The sequence below is a fragment of the Alternaria alternata genome (assembly GCF_001642055.1).
Source record: "Alternaria alternata strain SRC1lrK2f unplaced genomic scaffold CC77scaffold_17, whole genome shotgun sequence".
In the NCBI taxonomy this organism is placed as follows: Eukaryota; Fungi; Ascomycota; class Dothideomycetes; order Pleosporales; family Pleosporaceae; genus Alternaria; species Alternaria alternata.
Genome location: NW_017306206.1, coordinates 452218 through 471045, shown reverse-complemented (window position 1 = coordinate 471045; position 18828 = coordinate 452218). Strand labels below are relative to the sequence as shown.

Genomic DNA, 18828 nt, shown 5'->3' with positions numbered 1-18828 from the left:
GTGACGTCGTAAAAGATGGTGGGTATGCGATATATATATGTGTGTGCTGGATGAACGAATAGGGGGAATCCAATTACTGTCAATAGGGAAAACGCGAAGAGTCGGAAATCAAAAAGCTATTGCGAAAATGCGGATCCAGGAGCCACAGGGTCGACGTAATATCTACTTCCGATACTACGTCTAATCTTCTCCCGCCTTTTTTCTGTACGGCGCTCCCTTAGTCTCTCCTTAACGCCAGATATGCCAATGTACTGGACGTGGTATTTCTTCAGACCTGGAAGGCTCTTGCCTTGGCGCCAGGAGCCTCGGCTTCTACGGGACTGTTCGTACTCGTAGGAGACGGTCGACATGTTGTCTGGCACGGAAGCGCTGCGACGGAGGTCGTGGCTAGAACGACGCTTGGTAACGCCACCGCCGCGGTGACGGCCCAGGGGCTGTGTGGGTGCTTGGATAATGACCTTGGGCTCCGCCAAATGGCCAGCTGTGCGTGGGGTTCGGAAGTGTGGTGGAAGAGTGACATGATGACGACGTTTGTTCGTGCCCGCACGTTCAACGCCGAGAGAGTTGCCGATGAGGAAGCCGCCTGAGCCACGGAAACCGCCCTTCAGCTTGTTGCCGAGAGTGCTGGCACGCCGTGGTCGTGGTGGCTCCGGCTCCGGCTCTGGATCTTCAATGTCGCTGGTGTCGCCACCCTGGGGCAGGCCTTCTTCCTCGTCGCTCTCTGAGTCACCGTCTTCAAAGCCGTCCCAGAAACCGCGCGGGCGCCAGAAAGGATGAAGTGTGCCATCTTCGTCATTGACACTGGGGACTGAGGGATTTCGGTGAGTGTGTCCGTGAGACTCACTAGCGTATCGGGTTCGGTTGTTTGAAGCGCGAGCGAAAAGCGGTGTGATGAGATTGTCAGAGTACCGCCGAGCTCGCTGCAAAACAGATAGTCGCCGTTGGGGGTGGGAATCAGATCGCTCAGGAGGTCCTGGTGGCCCAGGTACCAGCTCCTTCTCGAGCTCTTCCATGGGTGTAGGAGGAATGAAGTTGATTTTAGGTGGCACTGGCGGGTCTCGAGGGTTTTCAAGAGGCGAGTCTACGCCGTCGGGCTGGGGGAGGTCAGACTGCATCGGAGGGGTTGAGGGCTCAAAGGTCAAAGTTGGCTGGGGGTATGGTTCATCAGTCTCTTCGCGAGCCTCCTGAGGTGCTTCGTCTGCATCCACAAACGGCGGTGTAGGTGTTGCCCGCACCTCTCGGACGTCCTGTAGTTGACGCTGCTCTGGCAACAGGGAGTTTCCACGCGATTGCTGCACAACGAGCAGAGAGTTGTTGTTGTGGGGATAGATGCTCACAGCAGTTGCCTCGGTGACTTCGACTGTATCGGAGAACTGGGAGAATGGCGTCGATTGAGAGTACAGGTGGCGGGCATTAGCATGCTCTTCAGTCCGAGAAGCAGATCGCGAAGCGGATCGATCGAAACTAACGCGGCCGTGGTCTCCAGAGTCAGGTCGCGATGCCTGGCTGCGGCGTTTCATCTCTGGTGTGTATACACGATCGTCTACGACGGGCCGGACAGCCGCGTCAGGAGACAAGGAAGCGCTCTCCTGGTGTAGAGATGCCCGCTTCGCCCATGAAGTTGGCCTTGATGGTTGACGCTGAGGCTCACTATCTTTCAACGGCGAGAACTTCTCTAGGTTCTCGGATGTAGCAGGGTTCTGCTTTGCATCAACGACGAGGGTAGCTTCCTCTGCAGTCTCACGAGCCGCAAGTAGGCGTCTGACTCTGTCTGTCAGCGCAGACGGCACACGAGCGTCTTCGACAGGATGACTCGCTCCCATGAAGACATCGCGTTCGGCTGGTCCATCTACACCCTGGTCAGGAAGATCGGACAGGGTCTTGTCGAGACCGCCTGGGAGTTCCACATCAGTGACCACTGGTTCTTGTCGTCGACCTTTCCGCGACGTCGGTGATGCTCGGCGTGGCTTCGGTGAAAGGGTTGGCGATGGTGCTCGCTCCACAGGCGGTTGTGTAGTTTCAATCGGCCTTGGACTTTCGGACGGCAGGATCTCTGTAAAGTTCCTTGGTTTCGAAGACAGCGTTCGTCTTGTGGGTTCAGGTGCTGAGTTTACTCGTTTGTGGTAACTGCCACCTGATCGGGCAATTGTGCTGTGTCGACTCAGTATGTCCGCGGCAGGTTGTAGCACGTTCCGTAAGGATTCCTGATGAGCCTGTGTATGCGCCGAGCTATCGATAGTCCTCGATCGCAACGACAGAGACGGAGACATGATGCGCTGAGAACTGACATCGGAGTCAGTGCTAAACCTCGCGCTCCTGTCGGCAATGTTGGTCCTCTTGTGCACTAGGCGACGAGGCGGCACGTCGTCGTACTGGGAAATGACCGAATTGCGATTTGAGTAGGCTCCGGATCCAAGCTCCGAAGGCGCGCTGATGTCTCTTCTGTATGCCATGTTCCGTCCTGAGTGTCGTAGTGTTTGTGTTCTTCGCGGCGGAGTGATGATAACATGGGCCGATACTACTGTCGAAGCCACTGACGCTGTCGAGAGTCGCTTGTTGGTTGAATCGCGATGCTTCCCAGCCGACATGCCTTCGCCCTCCGAGGGCCACCCTATGGAATGCGCAAAGTTCTCGATGGACGGCGTAACGGGACTGTTGTGGCTGGCCTCGACGCGTTCGCGCAGACTGGAAGCGCGTCGCGCTCTGTTGCTTGGAGTTGGGGAGGCGGCTTCGACGATGGTGACGGCAGGGGCGGATTCGGCAATGGGTTCTGCGACGGGCGCGACAGGCTTTGCGACGGGTTCTGGGGCGGATACTTTGCGAGGAGAATTGTAGTCGGGTCTGCGTTTTCTGCGAACCGTTACGTTGCGCATGAGGTCTGTGTTCCACTCCCGATCTGGGATATCCTCGACCACCTGGGGACCCTTGTTTTCCTCAGCACCGACCGTTGAATCCACCTGTTCAGTAGCGGGGAAGTAGGGGCCTTGGATGTTGGTCGGCGTGACATCACTTTGGTCGTGTTCGAATGCCAGGCCCAGTCCTCGGTCTTCCTCGACAGTGCTCAGCCTGTCGTTGGCGGGTGTCACTGATCTGCTGTCGTCGCGATCCGAGGAGAAGGGGTCCTCTCTAGCAGTCTGGAAAGAGTCCGCTCTTGAGGAGGGATATGTGTATATGGGCGGTCGTTCGAGCGTGGCATTGGTAGCATTGGTAGCGTTGGAAGCATTCGAGGCGTTGGTTCGCGGCGGACTGGGATCGGGCGTGGGAGGACTGCGCGCATTGACTGGAGTGCTGAGGGACGACTTTTGTGAAATGAGCGAGTTGCGTACGCTGTCGGCAAGTGGCAGTTGCTCGGGCATTTGGGTGGAGGATCCGTCCTGGGAAGCTGTGGGCGGCGTGGGCGGGAGGCCGCTGTCTGCTCCCTTGAGCAGGCCGGGCGAGGGGAGCGGCGTGTTGTGGTCGCTTTCGATGGTCGACTCGGTGTCATCGGTAGCTTGTGTGGTGTATGAATAGTCTCGTTTCAGGGGCGCTGCAGCTCTCGAGTAGGTGCGGTAGTCGTCGGTGCGGAGCGGCAGGCGCTTCGTCTGGCGTAGGTTCGGGGAGGGTTGGAAAGACGACTCGAGCATGGCATAGACGTCGGGCTCAGGTTGGGACATGGTAGCCAGGCGCCTCATAGCGAGGGCGCACTCGAAACCCTAATCCTCCTTTGCCGTCCCTGTCGCTGCTGGCCCGTGTACCGCTGCAAGGTGGCTCTTCTGTCGTTGTTAGGAAGAAGCCATGACCCGCGAGCGCAAGACGGCCGTGTTCTTCTACATGCGACGCTGCTGTCGCTGTGCCCACGTCGCAGCACTCGAGACGTATGCAGGCTGCCGTCGGTGCAGGGCGCTGGGTGGTGGTGACGCAGGTAGCCTCGGGATGGCCGTGCCAAGCCAGCCGTTCACGATGCGATTAAGCGGACGCACGATGGACAGGACAATTTGCGACGGCGGCAGACCCGGCGAAGGAGACTCGGGGGTGGGCACGGTATGGCGAGTGAGGCGGAATTTGGAGACGGGACGTTGGTGTGCGGAAGGAGCAGGTCACTGCGCAATAATCGATGCGCGCGCCGAATTGGTGGCTTTCCAAGCTTCGGCGGTGATAGCGGCCGGGGGTCCAGATGGCCTCAGTGATCGCGTCGGTTTTTGGGCGACTGTGTTAGGGGAACAGAAAAACAGGTGCCGTGGTGGCGATTGTGTGTTTAGAAAAGCAACAATTATTACTACTACCACCGACATTACCATGCGAAGCCGCTGTGGTTGGAGACGGCCATGTCAGCTAACGCTTCACCATGATCTCATTCGCCTTATCGCAGGGATTTGTGCCAGCAATCGCGCCAGTCATCCCGCCCAACACGCTGCTTTTCTGCACCACAGCCCTCTCTCGTCCCAACCTGCGTCTACGGCACGCAACCCCTCTTCCGTGCACCACGTATGTGACGGTACTCCGCGACCCGCATCGACTTGCAATCATGTGCTCAAGTCTCTTTGTACCTTTGTACTTTGTACCTTTCACCGGATAGCTAGCCTGCGTCGTATCTTCAGACGCACTATCCACGCATGCATTCCAACGGTCGTTGATCAAGATTGCACACTGGCCTCAAACGTGTCAAACTACACCACCCGTCTTGGTGACAACGGTTGAAGTCGGCGGTCTCGGGTCCTCCCAGCGCATAGCTAGAGATCACGCTATGAAGGTGACGTCACGAGCCTCTGATGGCATTTCTACGTGCGGATGCTCGGAGGATGCTCGGAAGAGTGCAGTCATGGAGACATTATAAAAGTTCAAACACGTTCGCCGACATGCATTTTCACACCAACACATCCAAGGTAAAATCTGTTCTACAACATGCACGCTATTGCAGTAACCGAGTATGGTCCCATCACCAACCTCAAATCAATCGACATTCCCAAACCCTCCGACCCGCAAGGCCATGACATTCTCGTGCGCGTAAAAGCCTGCTCTGTCAATCCAGTCGACACCAAGGCGCGCGCTGGGACCTACGATGACTATCCAGACTACTACGAACGAACACCCAAGCTTCCTCAAATCCTTGGCTTTGACGGCGCTGGCGTGATAGAAAGTGTTGGATCTGCTGTCACGAACTTCAAGTCTGGCGACGAGGTGTACTACTCTGGTTCCCCAATCCGACAAGGAAGCAACGCTGAATACCAGCTGGTAGATTCGAGAGCCGTGGCACTGAAACCAAAGAGTCTGGACTGGGGACAGGCTGCTGCCATGCCCTTGACTTGGATCACAGCGTATGAAGCACTCGTGGAACGCATGGAGATTCAGAAGAACGAACAGGCTGGCATCTTGATCATCAACGGAGCAGGAGGCGTTGGCAGCGTAGCAAGTCAGATCGCGCGTCGTGTTCTCAACCTCCCTGTTGTAGTCACTACAGCGTCTAGAGAAGAGACAGTCAATTTTTCAAAAGACGTAGGAGGCGCCATGCATACCATCAACCATCACAAAGACATTACAGAAGAAGTTGAAAAGTTAAAGCTCGACGTCCCCATCAAATACGTCTTCATCACGCACACGCCAATGTCCGGCTATCTCGCACCTGCAGCTAAGATTTGTGCACCCTTCGGAAGAGTATGTTCTATTGTTCAAGACAAGGAGATGCCAATGTATGGCACCGAATTCATGGCAAAGAGCCTTACGTTCACTTGGGCATTGTTGGGCACAAAACCGTATTACGGAGTCGACGTTGAGACTCACGGAAGAATTCTCGAAGAATTGGCTCAAATGCTAGATGATGGGAAAGTGAAGTGTCATTGCATGCAGAAGCTGAAGGTCGATGAAGATGGCTTGAGAAAAGCTCATGAGATCATTGAAGGTGGAAAAGCGATTGGGAAGGTTGCTTTGGAATTCTGATCAGAGAAACGTGGTATCGATAGATTAAAAGTATTCGCCTATCCAAACGTATACATTGATATTTCTCTTATGTGTCGGGAGCGCAACCGTCTCGGCTTCATTGCCGTTACGACGGTTCTGACGTCAAACCCCGCGCTGTCACTTCCCGTTCGGGCAAGTGTTTCCTCAGATATATCCCATCCACCTATCCGTTCAGTGATACCAGCCGAACTACCTCAACATATCACTCTTCGCAATGGGAATAAAAGTAAACTCTTACAAACTCCCTCCAACGCCGCTTATCCCAAACTCCCCCTATCCACTACTCCACTACCCAGGTCTACTCCGCGATCTAGTATCATCGCCCACCTTCAAAACTACTCAAATACTAGATCTCTACGCCTCAAATGGCTGGCAAACGCAATGGATAGCAAAATACGGTCTGGATATCCAATCCCACTATCACTCCACCACACATGAAGCCATGACTGTCATCTCAGGCGAAGGTGCCACCATCCGCTTCGGTGTTGCCGACTCACCCTCCTGGACCCAGGGAAAGCACTCACCAGGAGATAGAGCAGATGGTGAAGAAGGCGGCATAGACATTGAAGCGAGGATTGGCGACGTTTTTATCATACCTGCTGGAGTAAGCCACAAGACGTTTCTTCCAAAACCACATAATGAAAAGCTCGGGTTCTATCAACCAAAGGATGTTGAAGAGGGTCGGGCAGCAGAGATTGATGATGAGAAGGAGCGAGAGAGAAGAAAGTTCTTTGAGAGTGTCGAGGTCGAGAAGAATTTCATGATGATGGGCGCATATCCTTACGGTGGTGTTTGGGATTTCGCTGTTGGAGGTGAGCATAATGGAAAGGAGGGAGAGGTTTGGCATGTAAAGGTGCCAAGGAAGGATCCTGTGCTCGGGGATGGTGAAGAGGGCATTCTGGGACTATGGCAAGGAATTTAAGCGCTGTAGTAACTTGCAGACCATCCAGTATGTACATTGCTGAATTGCCAACTCTTGTGGGCGCCGCAATGATGAGGTTGGAAGTTCTCCGCATATTTTGTCCTGAGATGGGTCCGATGATCCCGGAATCGGCGCTAGCTCCACTCTCACGCAACGCGCCCTACGAGCGATCTCATTACACCTCGTTGATATATAGCAGGTAGCCATGCCCCTACAATTCGCGCCTCCAGAACTGTTCTCCACGATCGATGAAACTTGCCTTTTTCCCGTCCGTTCAGATCAATGCGATACTTGGACAATTCCTCAACTATTCCAGAGCATGCTTCTCATGTACGCGTACGACTAGCGCACTGAGAAAAAGAGCAGGCACAAGAGGCACGCAAGACTGGCCCTCCAGATAGCCCCCAGAGACCCTCGCTTCTACGCGACGTACACATGGACCGATGCTTTGCGAGGACCGTCACCCGCTGGTAACCGCCGGATCATAGACACAGTCAAGCGACCGCCATCGTTATCATCATTACCAACGCCAACACATCGTTTCATCAAGGGCTCATACCAAAGTACACAGTAGTCGGAGCGACTTTACGCCCGGCCCAGGCCATCGGGCTTCCAAGTGCCAAGTCAGTGCCGTGTAGCCGGGTGCCATCTTACAGATAACAAATGCACGGTCTAGCTCTCAGCCAACGCTGATATTACTCGCAGTGTATGGTCGATTTTCGAGCATTACCCCGGATCTGGATGGCCTCACCTGTCGCGTGTGTGTATTCGAACGCGTGCCAAGACCCCGCCCTCAGGCCCAAGACTTATCGTAGTGACCTGACGATATCACTACCCCTCGTGGCTGGCACGCTAACACAGGACCAGCGCCACGTCCGAGAACATGGTACGGAGCTGGCATTTGTCTAATCTGAATCATCCAACCAAGATGAAGCTGCTGATCACTTGGGATCCGTTGTATCCGGCCTGTAGGGCACGCCTGGAGCTAGCTGAGCCTGTGCGAAGAATCTGGGGAAGTCTTGGAGATGTACGCCACAGTTGTAGTGATGTTTGTAGAAGGAAGGTGGGCGATTGCTCGGGCTGGGCAGTGCTTGGTGAGACAGGAATCCAAGAGAGGATGGTCAGATAGTATGTCTCTATATACCGGGATCAACTGCGCCAGTCTTACGGTCGACTCTGAGACTCACCACACAACTCCTGTTGTTCTCACAATTCATATCTTCTCGCCTTGGACGTCAAGATGGGAGCAATCAAGAAAATCCTTTTGAAGCTCTCGCCAGACTCGAAAAAAGGGGAAGATGGCCGCGATGTGTTCGGCAACCGTGTTCAATTCGTTCTTTGCGCCATGGGCGGTGCCGTTGGTCTTGGTAACCTGCTACGATTCCCATCAGTCGTGTACAACAACTACGGTCTTCAGTTCTTCATTCCGTACCTCATCGCTCTTTTTTTCGTTGCCCTTCCCGTCTTGGTCTTGGAGATCGCGCTTGGTACCGTCTACCGTGGTGGTCCTGTGTTGGCATGGCACAGCAACAACAAGCGCGCCAAAGGCATTGGTCTTGCCGTCGTATTCAACGGTGTAAGCAGATTCGGGTCTGACAGAGTTGCAGAACAAACGCTAATCTTCCACTCTCAGTATGTCGTTGTCACCTACTATGTACCGCTCCTATCCTGGATCATGAAGTACTTTGCTCGATCGTTCCAGAGTCCCCTTCCATGGAAAGGGGCGGACCTTAGCGAGTACTTTGCCGAAGTCATAGTTGCCAACGCGGCCCCAGCATCGACCGGTAGCTTCAACCCCGATGGCAGTGTCGCCTCTTACACTAGTTACACGGGAACCGGGATGCTGGGAGAGACTGCAGGCTGGGCAATCTTCACCTGGTTTGTCACCTGGTTGTGCGTTTTTAGGGGTGTAGGCATGACTGGACGTGTCATCTACGTTACGATGGGTCTTCCTCTGGTTCTGATCATTATTCTTATTGGTCGTGGAGTCTCTCTACCTAATGCTGGAGAGGGTATCAAATTGTACTTTGCTACATGGAGGACAAGCGCACTCCAGAGTCCGCAGATCTGGCAAGCGGCTTTCGGTCAGATATTCTTCTCTATCGGTGTCGGCTTTGGGTAAGCTTCAAACGCGGCACAACAAGCAAGTACGCTGACACGCATTCAGGTACTTCACTTCATGGGCATCTTACTGCTCGCAACACTCAAACGCCGTGCAAGATGCTCTCATCATCGCCTTTAGCAACTCCGCTGTCGAGGTCATTGCCGCTTTCTCAGTCTTCGGTGTCATTGGCTACCTAGGCATTGACCCCTCCAGCGGCGAGGCCTTGGGTACTTTCGTCACAGGATTCATCACATACCCCGAAGCTCTAGCACAGATGCCAGGCGCTCCGTTTTTCTCCGTAGTCTTCTGTAAGCACCCGCGAACGATCAGCACTCGAGACATGAGCTAACTCAGTAGTCTTCACGCTCTTCCTTCTCGGCCTCACTTCCGCGTTCTCTCTCCTCGAAGTCATGACTACGTTGATCCTCGACACAAACTGGGGCTGCAAGATTCCTCGCTGGGCTGTTTGCACTATTGTGACTATTGTCTCTGCGCTCATTTCTTTGATTTATTGCACCGAGTTTGGTCTACAAGCCCTTGATGCAGTGGATACATACGTTAACGATGTCGCCCTCTTCTTCACAGGTTCGTATGCTCTTTCTGACGGCATTGGATGGTCCGCTAACATATCTGTAGTATGGTGCGAGACCTTCGCCGCAACATCGCTCTACCGCTGCCGCGATGTCGCGAACCAGGTCGGCTGGCCCAGCTACCTCATCTACACCATCGGATTCGCTGTCGCCCAAGGACTTGGCATTCGCGTTGCTTACGGCTCCACTCCTGGAATTGGTGCTGGCGTCGGTTTTGCCTTCTTCTTTGCCAGCACTTTCATCGCACTCTTCGCTGCTAGAACACCTGGTATCCCCGCCCCACGTTTCTGGGGTAACAGCAAGTTCATGAGCCGTTTCTGGTGGGTAGCTTTCTATCCTGGAAATCAGCTTACTAGGGATCTCAATGTTCTCATTGGCGTCGGAAAGAACTGGAATATCCCTTATTTTTGGGCTGCTATCATGAAGGTATGTTCACAAAAAGTTGATTGCTCATGATTGCACCGCGCTAATAAGATTGTTTCATAGTACATCTCCGGTCCTATCCTTGCCATTGTCCTCTCGTTCGCCTATCCGAAGTTCACGGAAACGCATATGTACGACCCCATCATGATCTATGGCTTCAGCATCGTTCATCTCGTTCTACCAACGATTGTATTGGGTCTTTTAATGCCGTCCTGGTTCAACTGGATCATCCCTTCCGCGAAGATTCCCCTGGGCGAAAAGCCAGTTGCGCCAATGGAGACGATTGACAACTCAAATGAGATCATAACAATCAGTAGTGAAGAGAGTGGAGTGCCACCGTACACTGCCGACCCTATGACGGAGCCCAAGGTATCGATGAAGCATTAAGCAATCATTGTGACAGTTTCCTGTACCGATCTTCTGTTGAATAGAAGGAAAGCCCGTAGCTAGTAAACAGACGATCGTTCATCTTCTAGCATCACAATAATCGATGGATTCTACTTTTTCCCTGACCCAAATACGCACTTTGCGAACTTTCCATGTCAACCTTACCGCGGACTAGCCTTCACCAGCCACGCTTTGATTCCCTCCGTATGTCTCCTAGGCAGCCCCTCCCACCTTCCCTCATCATACGTCGCATCAAGACTCTTCAAAATATTAGCCGCCTTCCTAAGTACCACTCTCTTCGCGCCAGCCCAAGGCGTCTTGTCGATAAAAGCATCCGCTTCGCCCATCAGCTCCATCCTCTTATCCCTGATCTCCTGTCCATCCTCTTTCTCCGCATCACAAAGCTTACATACACATCTGAAACCCCATGTCCTTTCCAGGAACCCTTGTCTCGTTTCATAGTCAAGCGAAGCATCGTAGGGGTGGAAAATTTCCTCGCCAGCTTTAATAGGCTCCGTAGCGCGGATGATGATCATGTCGCCCGCAAACTCCTTTGTTGTGTTGGCGAGGCAGGAGTGGTTGATATATGCAGCGTGACGCCAAAGACCTGTACTAGCATTTCTCGCGCTCTCTTCTCCAAACTGACTTCCAGGCCCGAAGGCGTTGCGCGACATGATGTCGTGGACCCGGAAGATGTCTACGACGGGGCCATCCTCGTTTGAGTATACATCGCTGCCTTCGCCTTGATAGTCACCGAAGAGATCCATTAGGTCTTCAGTTTGAGATGGCTGGTTGAGACATTTCTGAACGAGCGCTTTTGCGAGACCGACGGGTGCGACGCGAATACGGTCGTCGCGGATGTCATACGTCATAGCTGTAAGAGTGTCTTCTTCGTGACCCCATACTACGCAAAAGGCCTTTTCGCACATGACAGTCTCGCCAGGGGCGAGGTCACGGGTAGCGTATAGTCCGCGGCCCTTTCCTGGGCTGTCTTTGACTACAGTGTTTTTGATAAAGTTTCCAGCGTCAACTCTTGATCGGGCTTTTGAGAGACCGGTCCTGATCTTCATTAGATTGTAGCCTCCTGCTTCTTCCTCGCGTAGACGCGCTTCAATCTTCTTTAGTTGTACTTTGGCGTCCTTGTCGTCCGGGGTGAGCTTCTGTGCTTCTTGGAAAAAACGTTTGGCTTCCTGCCAGCGGCTCTGGTTGTACGAGGCTGACCCAGCGCGGTAGTAAGCTTTGCTATCTAGTTCCTTTGATTTCTGATCGTCTCTTCCGGTTAGTGAAGCTCGTGCGTCAGTCTTCACTTCGTCTAGCCGACCTAGTAGCAGGTTGACATAAGCACGATTCCGAAAAATGTCGCGCGCTAGATCGGGATTCTCTCCTGCGACGATGTCCTGCTTTGCGATCGCCAGGCCTGTGGTGTACTTCTCGTGGGCTAGTGGGAGATCCTGCTTCTTAAGTGCGTTGTTGCCCTGAGTTTTGAAGCGTGTAGCTGCCTTCTCCGCTGCCGCTGCATCAGCCCAATCTTTGGTGCCCTCTTCGTGGCAGATGACTAGGTCAGAGGGATGATCGATTCGAAGAGTAGGCTCTCCCTGTTCAGTGAGGGTAAAGTAAGGCTCTTTGATAATGAACTGCTTTGTGGACTCCAACACATCTTCGCTGTACCGTGTTTTGTGCAGCAATATCTCCAGACGTTCTGCATCGCTTCCGTCCTCATCCTGAACCATAGTCCACGACCTCGCGACGAGTGTAACTACTGGGCTCTCTCGCTTTACAACCAGTTTGTAGCCTCGGTGATGCGTCTCCATCTTCAGATCTGCCATTTTCATCGGCTTCAAATCTGACAGTGGCGTCGTGCATGGAGGATATGGCTGGCCTACGCCAATGACAGGGATCGTAGTTGAAGTCTTGCCTTGGGTTTGCATCATATCCGGATCCGGTGCACCTCCCATGTCTGCCATGAGAGCTGCGCCCGTGGCCTGCTGGTGAGCAGCTAGCTTGTCCCTCGGAGCCTTTACATTTCCGCTTTGCTCCTTGCACTTTTCTAATCGTTCTTTGACTGTCTTCTGTATCCGCTCCGCCTCTTTCTCCGTTAAGTATATCGTGTTGTCTTCACGCTGGCTGTTTGCCATATTTGCAACCTATCGCGTTGTTCTCTGGCCAATCTCTCAACTTTCCGCAGGTGTTACTAAAAATCTTTCTTGCGTGCCGATTGTGAACGTTTCCGGATTGCCTCGCAGTCAATCCTGATGTATCCGCCAACGAAATGACAGGAAAATTGCTTCGGTGAGGAACAGAAATTCAGGAGTACAGGGCGTGAAGTGGATTTCAGCTGACAGAATTTAATTCTGCTAGAGTCAGATGCTCTCTACTTGAAGTTCGACACCAAGTGCACCCGGAGGGGTCGAAGCTAACTGAAATTTGTTATCGATAAATGTGGGGCAGGAAGCGACACCTTTGGGAGCGGAACTCGAAGCCGCTCATAAAGTCTATCGTTGCCAACACAGACCTCACTATCACTATATAGTAATCCGAGCTTCAAGCAATCTACTTCCATACACTTGAGCTTTCTGCACCCGCTTCTTTGCCCTTTTGATATGTCTCACTTAGACTGTTATACAAACCTTTGACCCTCTCAATCTCGCCTAATAGCCTCTCCCTCTCGCTTCGATCATGAATCTCTCCGACGACGTCAGCAAAGCTCTTCGCGGTAAAGAACTTGTTCTTGCGATTGTACAGTTGCCTGCTCTGTACCTGCTTTTCGTTTTCGCCTTCCCCCTGCACCCTAAATACCTCTTGCAGGATGTCGATGTCATACGGGATCCCAAATAGATCCCGACTATCCTCATACGTGAACAAATAGTAAAACTCGTTGAAACCCGCCCAAGTAATGCCGCTTAAACAGAGAGAACAAGGCTCGTGGGTAGCGAGGAAGATGCAGTCTTTGGCCGGATGAGGTCGTGTTGACGGATCAGGGAAGTCGACAGTGCAGAACTGTTGGATGCAGTTTATCTCGCCATGTAGGAGAGGTGATATGCGTTCGTTGTTTGTGGCAAGCGTGTATGGTGCAAGGTCTTTACGGGCCAGAATAGCGGCGCCGAAGAGCTTAGAGCCGCTCGAGACGCCTTTCTGCGTCAAAGGTATGATCCTTTCCTCTATCGTAGATAAGAGTTGCGAGACGAGCTTCTCAGGCGGTAGAGATGTTGAAGTTGTGTCGGAGGACATTTCGTGACTGGCAATGGGAAGACGTGCTAGAATTTGATGTTGCGAGATCTGCAATGTCAGTCTTGGAATGGGATTATAGTCGTTTTTGACCGCGAATGCTGTTTCGCTTATCGTTCGAAGTGTTCGTTGATCGTGTTACTCACGTCGGGGGCTGCCGGTGGCGTACGTGCGGGGCTTACCGATATGTTTATAGCGGGGCGTCGCCGTCCACCTACGTTCTGTACGCATTCGATCTTTCTCCAGCTCTTGAGTTATAGGTCCTTAGTTGCTGAAAAGCCTCGCAGTGTGCTGTTCTAGGGGCATTGCTATATCATGCCCATTGTCCAAAAGCACGCTCAGAATATATCACATACCTTTCTTTAGAGAATGATCGCTGGAGTCTTTTTTTCATTCTGGTCGGTTTCCCGTTGAAGCGGACCAGTTGATAATACAAATCAAGCTTCCTGTTCACTTAAGATTATACAATGGCTGATCTCTTGTGCTAATGGAAGGAAATATCCTGTCTTGATCTTGGAATATTAGGAGGCTGGTATGATGTCATCAGAGCTGTAGACTGCCTCATTCTAATAACACATTCTCCAAACTGCTCTCGTCTTCCGTGGGGCGCAAGTGTATCTCAAAGTATAGAGGAGGAGGCATGGAAGTTACGACTGCGAAGGGTAGCTGACGACAAGGTGCCCACATGGAGACGCTAGCCGAATACAGAGCAAGCGCGGAACACGTCCACCAGCTCAACGCGTTGCGTCCTAGCAATCTTCCCCACATCAACCGAGACAGCGAAACCCGATGACGACTATGCATCAACCGAGGACAAGTAACGGAGTACATGTACAATTCATTAACTATCTGTTTTACAGCTCGCGAAACTCATAAATCGACAAACTCGCCCTTCAATAGTGGATCGTCGCGCACCTGCTGCAGGTAGTTCTCTACCTTCGCCGTCAACGCAGGCACATCGAAGCCAAAGTATTTGTAGGCTGCTTTGCCTGGCAAGCTGTGACCGAAGCGCTTTACACAACATGCTGCATCGGCATACCTCTCCCATCCGTTTGGCGCATACGGCTCAATAACGACAGCTGGAATGCCGCGATGTCTTCTTAGAGTCTCTCGCCTGTATTGTGTAGACTGGGCATCGAATAGCCGCTGGCACGGGAAGCTCACGACGCGTGCTTTAATGTTCTTCGCCTTCAGCTCCTTCGCTGTATCGACCGCATGATGCAGCTCTGCACCGACACCAATAAGCGTCACATCCGCATCCTCAACCTCCTCGATTACGTATGCACCTTTCGCGACCGAATCCCGCTTCGTCTGTGCAAGCTGAGGAAGAGTGTGCCGCGATGTCGAGATGATGGTCGGCGTGTTATTCGCCTCAATCGCTGTGATCCACGCTCCGGCAGTCTCCTCGCTATCGGCCGGTCGAATGTACAATAGGTTGGGCATAGCGCGGTAGAGGTTTGCGAGTTCAATTGGCTGATGAGTTGGACCGTCTTCGCCCATTCCAATGCTATGTTGATGTCAGTGAGGAACCATTGAAGAGCTCTGGGGATGCTACCTGTCATGTGTCGCCGCATGTATGACCTGGAGCTGTTGCAGCGCGCCCATTCGAACAGCCGGTGCTGCATAGAGGTAGAACATGAAGAAAGAGGATGTGACAGGGATAAACGTGTTGGGCGCAAAAGCTGCCAAACCGTTGGAGATGGCACACATGGCATGCTCCCGCACACCGTAATGGATGTACCGTCCGCTGTAGTTGCCTACAATCCCGCATGTTGTCTTCAGATCAGGCTGAGACTTGTCAGCGACCTGCTTCTCAGAGGGAAGAGTGCAACACTTACATTCTGGAAATCGACCTTGCCCTTCCAAATCATATTGACCGAGGGCGACAGATCCGCTGTGCCGACCATGAAGTTGTTTATCTTCTCGGCGATCGAATTGAAGACCAGGCCCGACGCTTTTCTCGTTGCCGTCGGCGCATCGGGAAATGAGCTCGGAACCAGATCTTTCCAGTTCTCTGTCAGGCGACCTTCCACCCTGCGTTTGAAGTCGGTTCCCTCCTCCGGATACTTGTTTAGATACTCGTCTACTTTCTTCTCCCAGGACTTTACAAGCTCCTCGCCCCTCGCCGGAATATCTTCAAAGAACCTGCGCACTTCATCGCTAACAACAAAATGCTCCTCGGGATTGAAGCCGTAAGCTTTCTTCATGTTGGCTACATCCGCTGCGCCGAAAGCTGCGCCATGCGCAACTGCATCGCCTGCAACAGCACTGCCAAGGCCGATTACCGTTCGGACATTGATGAATGTGGGCTTCTCAGTAGATGATCGTGCCTTGTTCAGAGCCTCAACAAGGCCCTCAATGTCGAAACAGCCATCCTCAATGTCGATGATATCCCAGCCGCATGCCGCCATCTTGGCATTCACGTCCTCAGTATTGGTCAAATCGACAGAACCGTCGCAAGTGACCTGGTTGTTGTCGTAAATAATGGTAAGGTTGTTCAGCTTCAGATGGCCAGCGAAAGAGATTGCTTCTAAGGCAACACCTTCTTGAAGGCACGCGTCTCCGATCATACACCATGTGTGGTTCGACACCACGTCGAAGTCTGGCTTGTTGTAAATCGCCTGCAGGTTCTTTGTCGCCATTGCCAGACCCACCGCGTTAGCTACACCCTGTCCTAACGGGCCAGTCGTCACCTCAATGCCTTCATGTTCAATTTCAGGATGTCCTGGACAAAGAGCGTCGACGCGATCTGAGTGATACGACTTCAGTTGATCGAAAGTCATGGCTTTATACCCTGTGAGATGGAGGAAGGTGTATTGGAAAAGACATGTGTGGCCGTTTGATAGGACGAATCGATCCCGGTTGAAGTACGTAGGTGTGTGCGGTGCATATCGCATGGCATACTTCCACAGTGCGACACCAATCGCAGCCATACCAATGGCGCCTCTATCATATCTTTAGTCCTATGATTTCGAAGGTTGTTGGACTGCTTACCCGGGATGCCCGCCATTGAACTGTTGACACAGATCCGCAATGAGCAGTCTGAAGGTTTTCAAAACATGATCTTGCTCTTTCGATAATTTTTGGACCGATGACTGTTCCAACTTCGCCTCTTTTTTCAGTCCATCTACGACGTTCTGACCGTAACCGGTCGAGCCGTTCACTTGCGGTGAATCTTGCGATGTATGCATTTTGTGTCTTTGTGAGAGGGAAATGCGAGGTATGAACTTCACCACGCGAATATTAGTAGACTTATAAATCTGAAAGGACTAACAGGAGTATCGTTTCTAGGTATCTCTTGTGCTGCTATGAAAACTAATCTTCGACGTATATCCAGAACAGTTGGCCGGGCTTTCCACATTTGGTAATCCGACGCGTCGCTCTTGCGGGAATACACGTCGTCTTCTCGATTCCCATTGGACGGGACAACCACGACTAGATCAATTACGGTAACCAGTGCCACCAACACACTACTTTGTCAATCCCACTGAAGGCTTCCCCGCATTTCGCCACGGACTACTGCACATGCTGATCCCCGTTGCGAGGACGGGACTTCCTTTCTCGCCAGAATGGCAACATGACGCGCTGAACATGTGGGGCTACTTGGTGCGTGTCTATCCTTTGACAGCGCTTGCCCTTGCTTTCGATGATTGAGCTTCAGCAAGCAGACATGGCCCCGGCACTGGCACCTGAATCTACTTCGTCCAACGCAAAGCCTACCGCTACCACACAGGCAACTATCAAAACACCATTGCCGAACCCGTCGTTACAAGTTACCGCAGACCACAATTTGAAGCTGCAAGAGGCGCCTGTGTACGCGCCAAAGAGGGGAGAAGTATTGCTGCATATCAAAGCTACAGGTGTTTGCGGGTACGAAGTTTTAACACAGAGGGGTTGTCAAGGCTAATAAGGTGTCAGATCCGACATTCACTTTTGGAAGGCTGGGAGAATAGGCTCACTCATCGTCGAAGGCGACTGTATTCTTGGACATGAAGCGGCAGGAATTGTCCTACAAACTGGTGAAGACGTTACAACTCTCAAGCCCGGTGTGTTCGACGCCTTGAATTCATTCTCCAGTACTGATGTTTAGTCCAGGTGATCGCGTAGCAGTCGAGCCTGGTGTTCCATGTGGCTCATGCTTTCTTTGCTTGGACGGCCGATACAACCTTTGTGAAGACGTCCATTTTGCAGGTGTCTATCCATATCACGGTACTATCCAGCGCTACAAGACGCACCCCGCGAAGTGGTGTCACAAGCTTCCGTCTAGCGTTTCGTATGCGGAAGGCGCGCTGCTCGAACCGCTTTCCGTTGTTATGCATGGCATCAAGTCAGCAGGTCTGTCCCTCGGCCGCGGTGCGGTGATTTGCGGTGCTGGGCCAATTGGTCTCATCGCGCTGGCTGCAGCGAGAGCGAGTGGAGCGCATCCGCTTGTCATTACGGATCTTGAGCCTAAGCGACTGGCGTTTGCAAAACAATTCGTACCGACGGTCGCCACCTACCAGGTTGATCGAAGTCTTGACGCGCAGGGCAATGCCAAAAAGATCAGGGAACTTTTCGACTTTGAGAATGTTGGCGAGTATGGTGCACCAGAAACTGTGTTGGAGTGTACGGGTGTGGAGAGCAGTGTTGTCACCGCGGCGTACACAGCGAGAAGGGGTGGCACGGTAATGGTAATCGGCGTAGGGAAGGAGATCATGAACAACCTACCCTTCATGCATCTAAGTCTGGCTGAGGTATGTGCTCTGTACTTCACTAGGTTCATTTCTGCAAGTATATCTTGGACATTCTCCGTTGACTGCTGCTACAGATCGATCTCAAATTCATCAATCGCTACCGCGACACATGGCCCTCGGGCTTGCAATGTTTGGCTGGTGGTATTCTTGATCTGAAGCCACTTGTTAGTCACACATTCCCTTTGGAGAAGGCACTGGAAGCTTTGCACACATGCGGGGACTTGAGCAATGGAAGTATCAAGGTGCAGATTATTGATGATGTGGATAATGTACTGTAGTTTCCAATAGAACCCGTGTTCTCAGTATCATCAATTCGATGCGAGGTAGCTCTAGCTTCCTGAGTCAATGACGTGTATGTTGAGTATGCAAGAAGGGGCGTTGATGGTCGCCACTGCCTTGAAACGGAGCCGATAGCCTTTCCCCACCCAACATATCGTGATTTCACCCCACACAGTAACAATGATCGACCTGCCGGAACATCACTTGCCGAACATACCAGATCCATGAAAT

The 18828-nt window shown here is 52.5% G+C and overlaps 8 protein-coding genes across 8 annotated transcripts; 4 read left to right on the top strand and 4 right to left on the bottom strand.

Moving 5' to 3' along the window:
• Positions 1-116: 116 nt before the first annotated feature.
• CC77DRAFT_941092 (hypothetical protein) lies at positions 117-3653 on the bottom strand (the record flags this gene model as incomplete). The annotated part of the gene is made up of 1 exon (XM_018534771.1): positions 117-3653. The coding sequence occupies one exon, from the start codon at positions 3651-3653 to the stop codon at positions 117-119; it is 3537 nt and encodes a 1178-aa protein (XP_018383320.1).
• A 1228-nt stretch (positions 3654-4881) lies between these two features.
• On the top strand, positions 4882-5913 carry CC77DRAFT_941652 (quinone oxidoreductase; the record flags this gene model as incomplete). Its single annotated transcript, XM_018534808.1, has 1 exon — positions 4882-5913. The coding sequence occupies one exon, from the start codon at positions 4882-4884 to the stop codon at positions 5911-5913; it is 1032 nt and encodes a 343-aa protein (XP_018383319.1).
• Positions 5914-6031: 118 nt separating this feature from the next.
• Positions 6032-7298, top strand: CC77DRAFT_241452 (hypothetical protein). Its single transcript, XM_018530823.1, has one exon. The coding sequence runs from the start codon at positions 6149-6151 to the stop codon at positions 6854-6856; it is 708 nt and encodes a 235-aa protein (XP_018383318.1). The 5' UTR covers positions 6032-6148; the 3' UTR covers positions 6857-7298.
• A 633-nt stretch (positions 7299-7931) lies between these two features.
• Positions 7932-10441, top strand: CC77DRAFT_240796 (solute carrier family 6 protein). Its single transcript, XM_018530819.1, has 6 exons — positions 7932-8432; positions 8490-8974; positions 9024-9268; positions 9318-9545; positions 9597-9976; positions 10037-10441. The coding sequence occupies exons 1-6, from the start codon at positions 8097-8099 to the stop codon at positions 10358-10360; spliced, it is 1998 nt and encodes a 665-aa protein (XP_018383317.1). The 5' UTR covers positions 7932-8096; the 3' UTR covers positions 10361-10441.
• CC77DRAFT_241404 (SET domain-containing protein) lies at positions 10264-12751 on the bottom strand. The gene has a single exon (XM_018530822.1). It carries the CDS (start codon positions 12493-12495, stop codon positions 10522-10524), a length of 1974 nt encoding a protein of 657 aa, XP_018383316.1. The 5' UTR covers positions 12496-12751; the 3' UTR covers positions 10264-10521.
• Positions 12752-12901: 150 nt separating this feature from the next.
• On the bottom strand, positions 12902-13621 carry CC77DRAFT_1022777 (cytidine/deoxycytidylate deaminase family protein). Its single transcript, XM_018525536.1, has one exon. The coding sequence runs from the start codon at positions 13586-13588 to the stop codon at positions 12911-12913; it is 678 nt and encodes a 225-aa protein (XP_018383315.1). The 5' UTR covers positions 13589-13621; the 3' UTR covers positions 12902-12910.
• Positions 13622-14455: 834 nt separating this feature from the next.
• CC77DRAFT_1033210 (hypothetical protein) lies at positions 14456-16776 on the bottom strand (the record flags this gene model as incomplete). Its single annotated transcript, XM_018526785.1, has 4 exons — positions 14456-15092; positions 15141-15373; positions 15424-16529; positions 16608-16776. 4 exons carry the CDS (start codon positions 16774-16776, stop codon positions 14456-14458), a joined length of 2145 nt encoding a protein of 714 aa, XP_018383314.1.
• A 479-nt stretch (positions 16777-17255) lies between these two features.
• On the top strand, positions 17256-18596 carry CC77DRAFT_1063881 (GroES-like protein; the record flags this gene model as incomplete). Its single annotated transcript, XM_018528672.1, has 4 exons — positions 17256-17455; positions 17504-17631; positions 17681-18318; positions 18393-18596. The coding sequence occupies 4 exons, from the start codon at positions 17256-17258 to the stop codon at positions 18594-18596; spliced, it is 1170 nt and encodes a 389-aa protein (XP_018383313.1).
• Between the last annotated feature and the right edge of the window lie 232 nt (positions 18597-18828).

Coding starts and splice junctions, on each gene's coding strand:
- CC77DRAFT_241452 (XM_018530823.1), top strand. CDS start 6,149: ATGGGAATAAAAGTAAACTCTTACAAACTCCCTCCAACGCCGCTTATC.
- CC77DRAFT_240796 (XM_018530819.1), top strand. CDS start 8,097: ATGGGAGCAATCAAGAAAATCCTTTTGAAGCTCTCGCCAGACTCGAAA. Junction 8,975..9,023: donor TCTATCGGTGTCGGCTTTGG/GTAAGCTTCAAA, acceptor ACACGCATTCAG/GTACTTCACTTCATGGGCAT. Junction 9,546..9,596: donor TGTCGCCCTCTTCTTCACAG/GTTCGTATGCTC, acceptor ACATATCTGTAG/TATGGTGCGAGACCTTCGCC.
- CC77DRAFT_241404 (XM_018530822.1), bottom strand. CDS start 12,495: ATGGCAAACAGCCAGCGTGAAGACAACACGATATACTTAACGGAGAAA.
- CC77DRAFT_1022777 (XM_018525536.1), bottom strand. CDS start 13,588: ATGTCCTCCGACACAACTTCAACATCTCTACCGCCTGAGAAGCTCGTC.